The sequence below is a fragment of the Colossoma macropomum genome, unplaced genomic scaffold (assembly GCF_904425465.1).
Source record: "Colossoma macropomum unplaced genomic scaffold, Colossoma_macropomum, whole genome shotgun sequence".
Taxonomy (NCBI): Eukaryota; Metazoa; Chordata; class Actinopteri; order Characiformes; family Serrasalmidae; genus Colossoma; species Colossoma macropomum.
Window position 1 is genome coordinate 15,569,342 of NW_023494807.1, and position 12,276 is coordinate 15,581,617.

At 39.7% G+C, this 12,276-nt stretch overlaps 1 protein-coding gene across 1 annotated transcript; it reads left to right on the forward strand.

Moving 5' to 3' along the window:
• The first annotated feature begins 2,484 nt into the window (after positions 1-2,484).
• Positions 2,485-12,276, forward strand: prpf38b (pre-mRNA processing factor 38B). Its single transcript, XM_036556315.1, has 6 exons — positions 2,485-2,979; positions 4,523-4,591; positions 5,216-5,367; positions 6,072-6,132; positions 9,860-10,095; positions 10,970-12,276. The coding sequence occupies exons 1-6, from the start codon at positions 2,773-2,775 to the stop codon at positions 11,769-11,771; spliced, it is 1,527 nt and encodes a 508-aa protein (XP_036412208.1). The 5' UTR covers positions 2,485-2,772; the 3' UTR covers positions 11,772-12,276.

A 12,276-nucleotide genomic window follows, 5' to 3' on the forward strand; every position in this document is an offset into this window, starting at 1 on the left:
GAACCAAAGGAAAGGTAAAAATAAAATACAATAAATAGAATGTAGAATAAAGAATAATAATAAAAAACAGCAAGTATGAAAAGAGCTCAGGAGATGTACAAATGAGATGTGTGGACATCTGTGCGCATACAGATATGAATGTCTGTACATATGCAGGTCAGGTAGATATGTACTATGAAATGTACTATAAACCTATCATACAGAAAACGACAAAGTGATATGAACATTTGTTAAAAAAAGTATGTATACGGTAATGCAAATAGGTATTCTGCTACAGAAGGAGTTACACTGTAATACTGCAAGTGAAGTTTGTTAGTTCAGTTTAAGTGTAAAGTGCGACGTATGAAGTGTCCACTTAATCATTTCATTTGTGTATCCTCTAATCTAATTATCCAATCTAAGGGGGAATATAAATAGCAACATGCGTTAGTTATGTTCTGTTCCTAAGAATTTGTAGGGATTTTGTTCAAATAAATGAATAAATATATACATATTTTTTCCTCAATTTGCTTTGATTAAAGATTAAATTTCTTTCATATTTTCAGTACGAGATTGAGCTAATTAACAATATTTTTCATGATCTTTTTTCACCCATCGTTACCAAAGGGTTACATATTATGGAGGTGACCGTACATATGCTTATTCATGTTCGCAGTCCAACTGCTGTAATGACCTCATTCTAGATTACATCATTACTTTGGAAGCTGGGCATAATGCCAAGATCCATGTACATTTACTGTAAAACTAAACCACATTTGTGCATGCGTTTAGCGCGCATAGGATGATGATGCATAATTAGCGTAAAGAAATTGGAACAGCAGACAGTTTTGTAATTTAAAACAAAATGTAAAAATCTAAATACTGCCGAATTTCTAAGTCTTGCCAAAAAAATTAATAGTGTCCAGGTTCTGTTATTGACGTACAACTCCGAAGTGCAACTAAATACTGTATTTAAAATTCAGATTAAGAATCTTGATCAATTCATGGTTTCATGGGTACATTTCATTATAATAAAATTTGAAGTAAACTCAAAATACCTGCTTTGCAAAATAGAAAATGTTCATTTTGTTTATTAGTTAAATAATTCTTAGTGATATGTAAATCCATTATTATTATTATTATTATTATTATTATTATTATTATTAAGGAGGAAAGCAAGCAGTCCTGATTTTGAAATTGTAGGTTTTGCAAGCTACTTTTTATTTACATTTTACATTTTATTTCAATTTATTCATCTATTTAGTTTCTCATATTGGTCTTCTGTAGTTGCTTCTTTAAAAGTAAAAGCACTCTGGAGCTTGTAATACTATATAATGTAAATATTTATTTAACATATTTTAAGGTATTTTTATATTTGTACAAAAACTTTTGCAACAATAGATGTATTGATGGACTACACCAGAATCTTTCTATTTTTATTTTATTTTTTTTGCATTATAGACAAAACTGCCTCTGCAATATTCCTTCCAAACTACAACAGCGTTCTTCCCATTTAACATAAGCAGCAGTAACACTTCAACATGTGATAGCCTTGAAGGTAAACTGTACTAGTGCTTGTGGTGCTCCTTGTGTTGTGAGATCTAAGAGTTAAATGGGATGCCTGATGTCTGACACATTGTTTTCTGATACAGTTTTGGCTTAACTGTATTTTAATAAGTTTATATTAATTAACTCATGGTGTAAGGATTAGTGAATCCTGCTGGAAATGGACCATTAGAAACCATTAGGATTAAAAACTAACGGTTTTGCCTTGTAATGGGAATTGGCTTAATGGTTTTCAATACAGGCCACTAAGTGTCCTGTAGAACTCCTGTAGATCCCACTGGGAAACCATCAAATGCATTTAATATCAGCCATTGGTCACCTGTTAAACCATTAAGATCCTTAATGTGATAATAATCTATTACAAAAGCCAAAACGCCTTACAAAACCAAGCAACAGAAACACTTAATGGTTTCTCTGTTTTGTTTTGTTTTTTCCAGCAGAGAAGGCAAAGCCAAAACATCGACGTTACATTTAAAAACTCAGAAGACACGTGTAGGTTCACTGCTCGTTTTGGGTAGAAAATAAAATGGCTATATTTGTACTGTAGACATCGTGACCCCGGTTCCCATCACCACCACTGTAAAGAAACCTCTGCTATGTCTCTATAATGGACCATTTCTCTGAATGACTGTTTACATACCAAGGACTGAATTATTAAGAAATTTTGAAAAATTGGTGGAATTCCCCTTAACGGCCGCGTTGCTCGTCCGGACCTGCTGCTGTCTGCTGCAGTGAGAGATGGAGAATCACCTGCTGCCCGTCCACAAATAAGTGTCTGTTCGAGACATTGTACAGCACTATTACACGTCTCTATCATTCGATATTAATCACAGGGAATAAACGCTTGGATTTTAGCTCTGAACAAGTGAAGCAGACTAAAAGAAAGTGGTAAACAAGCCTGCATTGCACCAAAACAAACTGATTTTAAATAAACCCATACGCAATTTCCGCTTCCTCCTCGTCCCCGGCAACGCGTTAGCCATCTTGTCCTACGGTTTACTAGCCGAGTAGTGAAAAACACAGCTAGCCCGGAGAAATATATTTTTTACTGCTAACTTATTTAATTGTACTGAGTTCGCTGAATTAACACTCGCGTATCGGACTGGATGTCGTTTTAGTTATATCTGGATCCGGAAGGGGTTTTAATGGCGTTGTAGTGGGCGCTGCTGAGTCGGTTGTGTAAGGCAGCTCGCCGCTCATCTCCCGCTCTCTCATTCTCGGAGCGCCATGGCGGCGAACCACCAGCAGCAGCAGCAGGCCGTGAACAAACCCAGCACCGGCAAACACGGCAATGTCCTGCCGCTGTGGGGCAACGAGAAGACTATGAACTTGAACCCCATGATTCTCACGAACATACTGTCGTCTCCGTATTTTAAAGTTCAGTTGTATGAGCTGAAGACCTACCACGAGGTTGTGGACGAGATTTACTTCAAGGTAACGCTAACGTTAGGCTAACACTGCTAACGCGTTGTCGCTCTCAGTCGTAGTGATTGAGCGTGGCCGTTCAGAGAGAGACAGTATCGCTTAAATATGATTCAGTCTAAATATTTCGGCCTGAGCTTTGCTGAACAGTCTTCGTAGTATTTAACTTGTTTGTAGCGTTCTGTCTGACTAAGCTGCTCGAAGCTAACGTTAGCTATCAGTTAAAGGGAAATTCCGCCAATTTTCAAAATTTCTGCATAATTCAGTGGTTGAGATGTAAACAAGGTCATTGAGTGAATTGATGTGAAGTGGTTCATTGTAGAGATTTCTTTAACTACAGTGGTGGGGATAGGAACCAGGGGTCGCCGTGTTCACACCACTAAAAGCTAGCGTTATATGTTTTATTTATTATCCAAAACCACCCGTGAACCTACACGCCTTAGTTTTTACATGTAAAAAAAATATATATTTTGCCTTAAACAGTCTGCATGGATTCCTCCACATTGAGTAGCTTAAAATAAACTGATTAAAATGCATTTTCGCCAAGTTTTATCACAAACCTGCCGTAAAACAATGTCTCGGACATAAAGCAGAATATGCATAATCATTTTATGTAATAACTTTCTGTGAGAGCTTTTAGAGGTAGACGTCTGGATCCTGTCATCACCTCTGTGAACAATTTTGACTCATCTGACTCTGTAGGTTTCTCTAAAACGGAGCATTTCACAAATAACCACTCTCTTACATCAGTTTGCTTGCTTGCTTACTAACTAATAACTGTTTACTCGAGGAAAAGGATACAGGTTTGTCAGTTTTATGCAGTCCATTTTTGCATTTGTGTATCATCTGGACTACTGTGTCTCAAATACTTAAAATCTAACTGAGAAGCTGCTACGTTACCCAAACTTTTCTAAGCTCGCCTTTAAGTAGAGGTGGCATATGACAAAAATATAATGCATTATTTCAAGATACGTTTGTGATTGATGATATGCATCACAATATTTAGTTTCTTTGTCTGATGTTTGATAAGTTGAAACAGGCAAAAAAAGCACCAGTAGTGCCACAATTTAAATAATACTATCAAAAACCAGTGAACAAAAAAAACACTTATTCCTGTACTTTGCTACAGTAAAGCCAAATAAATAGACTTAGATGTTCTCTTTTTAATGAAACCTGATGCTGGTCAGTTGCTCAGAAAATGATTTGATCATGATAAATATCTTCATATCTTCAAGTTGTCTGTTGCTTTAAAAGAAAAGTAAAAAGTTAACGTTCTTGAATTAAGTAAATTAACAACCTTAGCCTTTGTCATAAACAGCCAAAATGCTCCTCTTTGGATAGTCACATGCGGTCTGACTTGTTTTTGTGCTGTATCCTATCAAACATTCTGTCAGAATGAGTGTCACAGCTGAGAGGAATTAATCCCCACCGGATGTAGTGTACACCAAGATAAACCTGTTTGCCCATCCCAATAAACAAAGTGTTTGTATTATCTGCTTTATAATATTGCTGAGGTATGTGTGTGAGAGAGTGAGCTCCGGTGGTTTCTCCTCAGGTAAACCACGTCGAACCTTGGGAGAAAGGCAGCCGGAAGACTGCAGGGCAGACTGGAATGTGCGGAGGGGTAAGTAGAAGTACGTGCCTTTCAACCTCTTTCCTCTCTCTCTTTTAAAAGAGAAAAAATTGAGAAACCTGCCTAAGAAAGTACTGTAATATAATCTAGACCGAATGTGTTGCATTGGGGGTGTCCAATCTTACCTGCAAAGGGTCGTGTGGCTGCCAGTTTTTATTCCAAACATGGAGGAGCACTTGTTTAATAAATTTTCTCAGACTTAAAACACTGTGTGCCCCTGTTTGAGTTGGAATTAAAGTTGGAATGAAAACCTGCAACCACGCTGTCTGTTTATGGATAAGATTGAATACATGAAAGCCACTGTAAGGTTTGTATCTAAGTACAGACTACCTCTTCCCAGGTATGCTGAGCCAGTCCAGCGTGTTCCATCCCTTAACATAAAATTAACAGCATTGTATGGCCCTTAACTACCTTCCATCAGTTGTGTATAGAACAGAAAAATGGAACATGTCTGGGGACCTAGAGTACTGGATTGGAAAACATGCTTTAGATGACCCCTTATAGTAGTTACATAATGTTACATTGGATAGATTTTCAGTTACATTGGCTAGATGTCACTCTGCTATCTTTTTGTATTAGTGCTTGAGTATCTTACCTGTTTGGTTTGTGTTGTAGGTCCGCGGGGTAGGCACGGGAGGCATTGTGTCCACAGCTTTCTGTCTGCTGTATAAGCTTTTTACGCTAAAGCTGACCCGCAAGCAAGTGATGGGTCTCATCACCCACACAGACTCCCCGTACATCAGAGCACTCGGCTTCATGTACATACGGTAAGGCTTCACTTCACTTAGGCTTTGTTCCTTATATTACTATAACTTGCAGAGAAAACGTACCCTGTTTAAATGTAACAAAGATAAAATGAGCACAAACTACATTTTTCCACAGTATACCAAATTCTTACGTTCACAGTAATAAGAACGACAACTAAATATTGTGGGTGTTTTAGAGTGTTTAATGTCCAAATGATGCTCCAGAAGTGAAAACTACTTTACATGTGTACATGAGCACCTTTTGGTGTAGGTTCATACTGATCTGTGTGCTAAGAGCATCTCCTGCTTGAGAAACTTTGGACTGTAAGTGATTTCCCAAAACATGCCCATGTGGTTTACATATTAAAAACGTGTTTTCTCTCATTATAGCTGTGTAAGTGGGTTTTAAGAAGAAATTTCTTCTTAAGAACAGTTGATGAATGAGGCCTATTTTGTGTACTTATTATTCAGTAGTATTTTGCAGGCTGGGTAAATTAGTCCTGTCTAGTTCTGTCCGCCCCGTATGATGATTATTGCCTTTTAAGTATTCCTTCAAGTCATTGGGTTAATCATCAATGGTGTCTGATTACATTGCTGTCCCCCTGGCCTAGAATACATGATTGTTAATTTATACGTAGCCAGAGCTGTTTGAGGTCTTAACACATTAACACAAATACATAAACCTTATGTGAACACTAATTTGTGTGTTTCATTTTGTTTTCCAGATACACACAGCCCCCAGCAGATCTGGTTGAATGGTTTGAGTCCTTCCTAGATGATGAGGAGGTATGTCGCCACGGGTAATGCTTTCACCTTTCTTTTACATTCAATTTAGAGGAGTGCAGGTCATTTCTTATCATATCACTGGGGTTTCACACCACCTGTCACTAAGCGTGGAGCCACTGCAGAGAGGATACAAAATGTTGCCATAGGCAGAGTTTAAATCAATTTTATTTCTTCTGTGGACATTGTCCACCGCACTTTGTTGCAGTGTTCTTGCCCTAACACACCATGAAGGCCTTAATAATGATGAGCTGAAAGAGGTGAGTTAGAGCTGAGAAAACAAGAAGTATGTGTAGTGTATTGGGTTCCTATTACTGGGATCGAGGTTGGTTTGGGTTCTTTTTCATAAATTTGTATCTTTTAATGCAGTGTCTAGCTTTAGGCCTGTGGTAGGTGGTCCTGAATCCTCCTTTCTTTGAGTGGTTAGACATGGAATGACCTCTGTAGAGGTTCGAATAAATTATACAAAGCTCAAAATGAAAGTTGTGATGCACATTGCTGACGTTTCACCTTTGCCTTCATTTGGCTTAATGTTCTTCTGGGATAAATTTGTTTGTTCCTTTTCCTGGTTTTGCCATGGTGAGTACACCTATTGGGTTTAAATTTAAGGTTTTGGGATGGCAGGCTGCAGTCCTGGAGACCCAGCATTTTTAATGCTTTCCTGATTTAACATTACTAGACACATTGTAAGCTATATTAGGTTTGTTATGGTGTAGTAATTCTCAGGCGAAGTGCATTAGCCCTCCAGGACCCAAGCTTAACATCCCAGTTTTAGATGTTTGGTACTAGATAGATCAGGGGTTGCTCTGTAAGGTTGTGCTCTCACTTTATCATTAAGACGTAAAACATTGTATTGATCATTAGACTTTTAAAATTTAAAAGTGAACCCTGACTATTCATTAGATTGGATGCATCTTCAAAATGTGTGTTGAAGGTTGAATAATCTTTCTGGGTAGTAATGTAGCTAACATGCCCTTTGAGGCTCAAGCCTCTAGAATAACGCTGTGCCGTTGTATCGCGAGGATGTAAACTCTGCCCCAAAGGCAGATGACTTATTCATAAAGTTATAAAATGAATATGCCACCAAACAGGGTGAATGTGGGTCCTTTAAAAGTCTTCATTTTGCCTGAAATGACATTTGATATATTAAAGGCCTTAAATGTTGTTTTAAATTGAATTTTCATGCTTTCACATTTTAGGATACATGCCCTGTTTTATACTGAGCTGTTGAACTATCATACACACAACCACATAGAGTTGTGAGTTACTTTTAAGGGTGTTTTTATTTGGTATATGTCGGGGTATCATGACGCATTCGTATTCAGTTTTATAGGACCATGAGTCGATACATGCTGCATAGATTTCATTCTATAAAGTGCATGATAATGGAAGTGGTTTCCCAGGATAGTTAATTTAACACAGTCATTAGATTCCAAAAAGTATTAACCATCACAGTGAAAAAATTCTGCACAGCTCTCAGAACTGAAAAAAAAAGGTTTGGTCAGCCTTTCTTGAGTGATTAAGCCATATTAGAAAATCCCATCTCTTTCATTTCAGCCAGAAAGTACAAGTCACACTTTATATAAAAACACAAGACTATTAATATTACTAATACTTTATTTATTTCTAAGAAAGTGACTTCATTAAGGTTAGCAGATTTGTTCCAGATTTGCGTTTTAGAGTATAGTATGACTTGCTGTAAACTAGGATTGGCCAAAAATAAAAATATATATCACAATACTTTTGCCACATATACACAGTATGTGTCATGATATGTTGGCACAGTGATTTAGTGCACTAGTAGTGCCATTTTAAAAAAACTGCCAACAGTAATTTTTATTGGGGTTTTCATATACTGTACAATACTAAATCTAGTTAAACTGGTCTAATTATGTTCTCTGTTTAATGAAACGTGCAGTTGGTCAGAGTTCTTTAATGACAGACAATATCCATGGTGTCCTTAATAACGATAAAATAATAGGCCTTAAAATCATTGTTAAATTTAAGCCCTTTAAAGACCCTAGGATGCCTTGAATCATAGTGCAAGAATTTCAGCTGAGACATAAATGTAACGTCTGTGTAAACAAAATTATTAATGTTTATATTGGAACAGTTACAAAAGTTCATCTGGAGCCCTGAAACACCCTGCCAGGAGAAAAGAAGTATTAGAAAATGTCCCTGCGTTCAGTTTGTACTTGTATGCACTTAAATGTCCCAAACAACAAAAAAAGGATTTTTTTGCCCCTTCATCCGTCTGCTCCTCTGTTTTTGAAGCCCTGGTTGTGTATGAATGTGAAAGTTTGTGTGGGCGTTTGCGTGTGTGTGCACCATGGTTCTGCCTCTCTGGCTAACTGCGCTGTTTTCTTTCTCAGATGGCCTTATGCAGCAGGTGAATGGGAGTAATGTATCTCAGCACTGCAGGTTTGCGTGCGTGAGTGCAAACAGACTGTTCTTCCTGTTCCCTCTCTAAAGTCAGCCTGCTGTCAGCCTGCCTAGTGCATAGTGCACCTGCACTGTAGCTCCTCACCAGGGACAGGAACATTAACGGGTTAGATGTTTTACCAAACAAGACATGAAAAGCTTTTAGTGAAATTGATTGCATATATGAACCAAATATACAAGGATTAGACGTTACTGTATGTTAGCTCTTTCTACAGTTTTTCACAAATCCATGTTGTCAGCTGACAGATGTTCTTCACACAGTGACATAACCAGAAGTACTTCTCTCTCAGTTAAGCTAATTGCCAGACATGTCTTGCTCTGTGGGCCTAATGAGCTGAAAATGCAATCAGCTACTTGTTAAATGCAGATTTTGCAGTTGCTGTGTCCTACTAGTTGTTGTTTACATGCTCTTTAATTTGGTCCAGATCTGCCTTTTAGATACCCTTCCAAGATATTTTCTGCAATTAAACAGTGATATATGTAGCCTTGTATATCATGTTATCATTATTAGTCATTATTATTTCTGTAAATTTTCATCAACTTTATAGCAGTTTTATTACATATGGCAACTGCAGTGCACAGTTAGTGGTGTTCTCTTTTCCAGTCAGCTAATGCCCATTCAATGTATATGTGGTTCTACATCTACTCTAGGCTGAGAGTTAAGTTTAGTCAAGTTTCAGACCAGTCCATTTCTTCATGTGGCGTCATCCTCCACTCATTGTCCCATACTGTAAACTGAACATATGAATCTTAAGCTTGATGAAAACAGAGGTGAAGTTTCAGTATTTGTTTGTCACAAATAGGGTGTCACTTAGCAGGGATTTTTTTAAATCACTGTTTTCCAGTTCAAAGTTTGGAGTCCTCCTGTACTGCACTATTTTGCTGCCCCGTGCTACAAAGCAAAAATAATTCAGCTCATTTGAGGATCTAGTTCTTCTGGAGTTTAATCATGTGTGCTAGACGCTTGACAACACAGTGCAGTGTGGTAGCCTTTGGAGTTACATGGCCTGTGTGTTGACAAATCTTCATGCTCAAATCCTAAAGGGCTACAGAATGACAGTTTAGTGCATTCAGTGCTCTGAAACACTTTATAGAGGAGCTTGAAAATGGCTGAAGAGTTGAATCAGTTGTGCTAAAGCAGGAAAAGCCCTAATCTGTTAAGTACGGTGGAATTCCAGGACTTGAGCTGGAAAACGTTGCTCTGTAAGCAGCATGTCAGTCAACTGTGTTTGAGTGCCAGGGTCAGTGTGGGTCATTAATGTGCCCCTGCTTGTGTTTGTGTGATCAGGAGCTGGACGTGAAAGCAGGCGGTGGATGTGTGATGACAATCGGAGAGATGCTGCGTTCCTTCCTTACAAAGCTTGAGTGGTTCTCGACGCTGTTCCCGCGGATACCCGTTCCTGTGCAGAAGATGATAGATCAGCAGATGAAGAACCGCCCACGCAAACTCCCACAGAAGGATGGCAAGGCAGAGGAGGAGGAGGAGGAGGAGGAGGAAGAGGATGGGGACCGGCACCGCTCCAGGTACACCAGCAGGGGAATCTGCAGGATGCTGTAATAATTTTTTTTGGGCTGTACATAAGTACAATTCTGGAAAGCATTTGCAAGTATTTTAAATGTAATTTAAAATGTAACTGTTTAATTTACTATTCACTGAACCATTACCATTTACTGATTGAGAGAACCGATAGCAATTTTAACTGTGGCAGTAGTCACTGGGCAGGCATGCTATCCTCTGTACAGGGTGTTCAGCACTAGTATCAGCCCGATACCAACACTGTTAATAGTATTGGTACTAGGGATATGCATGAGTACTTGGTTACCTGTTTTAGGTGCCAGCATTTGAGTACTGAGATCATTATACAGGAACTTGTTCAGAAAAAATATACAAACAAATCAGACTGTAAAATGTTGTGGTTTTGTGTTTGTGAGTAACATCATTGCCTGAACGTGAGGGTGAAACAGATGTAGCAATAAAGCCACACTTACTAGGCTAAATACTTTAGCTGATGGGTCCAGAAGCAGTAAAATATATATAAACTAACTTGCTGGCATGTCGTCCACTGAGGAGACAATACCTCATGTAAGATGATGAGTCCTTGTCAGCATCCAGTGTTGTATCCGTTAGCTCCGTTTTTATCCTCTTTACATTAGCGCTGAAAAAGTAAGCCTCCATTACTATTTTTATGTTGGCTGTTTTTCTTCTTTACACATTATTAACTGGATATCTGTTCATTAACTCTTGCAGATACTCAGATACGAAGATTGTTCAAAATGCACATCCCTCATTGATACTAGTAATTCTTTGTGGCAGGTGCCTTTATTTGACCTTCCTGGTTCTAGTCGTTTGCTTTGCTAACATAATAGCCTTTTTTGTGCGTGTGTGTGATGTCATCAGGACGCCAAGGAGGACCCCAAGCCCCCGGAGATCACCAAATCGCTCACGCAGTCGCAGCCACCACCGAGACCGTCATGGGGCGAGCTTTGACCGTGAGCTGGAGAGAGAGAGAGACCGCCAGCGAAAAGAGAGAGAGGGCAAGGACAGAGAGAGAGACAGGGAAAGAGACAGAGAGCGAGACCGAGGAGAGAGAGACAGGGCTGCAGACAGAGACAGGGAACGAGATCGCCGACGTTCCAGAACGCCGGACCGAGGCTCGGAGCGGCGCAGGAGCCGTAGCAGGGAACGGCGCCGGAGCCGCAGCAACACCCGTGAGAAAAGGAATGAGAGGAAAGAGCGAGAGAAAGAGAGGGAAGGAGAAAGCGAAAGAGAGCGCAGTCGCCGGAAAGAGCGGGAGCACAAAGATCGGAGCAGTGGAGGAGAGAAAGAGAGGGAGCGTTCAAAAGACAAGAGGAGCAAAGGAGAGGCTGAGGAGCGCCGGCACAAAGAGGAGAGAGAGGAGAGGAGGCACCGCGAGGAGAGGAAGAGCAAACGCTCCAGCCGTAGCCGCAGCAGGGAAAAAAGGCACAAAGCGGAACGCTCTAGCAGAAAGCGTTCCCGATCCAGGAGCCGACAGGAGGTAGGAGAGGAGAAGAGCAGGAAGTGCGAACGCAGCCACAGCAAAGAGCGGCCGCACAAGCGCAGTCGTAGCAAAGATCGCTCCCACAGACGAGAGTCCAGCAACGGCAAAGAGCACAGGCCCAGGAGCGCCAGCCCAGAGCCGGGCGATGGAACGCATGGCAGCCGGGCTGAATCACCCTGAGCGTCAATCACCCTCCACACGCCCACTTCACCCTCCCTCAGCCTGTTTCTGTATGCGACCTCACCGAACAACAGAAATGAAAATAGCACGACGTCCCTGGAATTTTCCTTTTCCCCTTCATTTTTCCTATTAAGTCCTTTCATGTAGATACTACCCAATCTTTTCTATTTCTTCAGCAAGAGAAGAAAAATCTTTGATTTTTTTTTTCTCTCCTCCGCCCCATCATGGACATAATGAAAAATAAAAAAAATGCTTTTTAAATGTTTGACAGTTTTTGTTTGGTTTTTTTTTTGTTTTGTTTTTTTTTGTTTGCTTTCAGAAAATCTTCCAAAAATGCTTTTGTACATAGAGCACGGGGGAATGTTTTAAATCGTACAAAGGACACGCGCAGAGTGAAGCTGGTGGAATGGCAACAGCGTGGACCTACTGAAATTGTTCTGTGTTCAGGTCATTTCTCTGTTGCATCTCATTTCCTAATAAAAATCTTGTATGAAAATGGGGACAA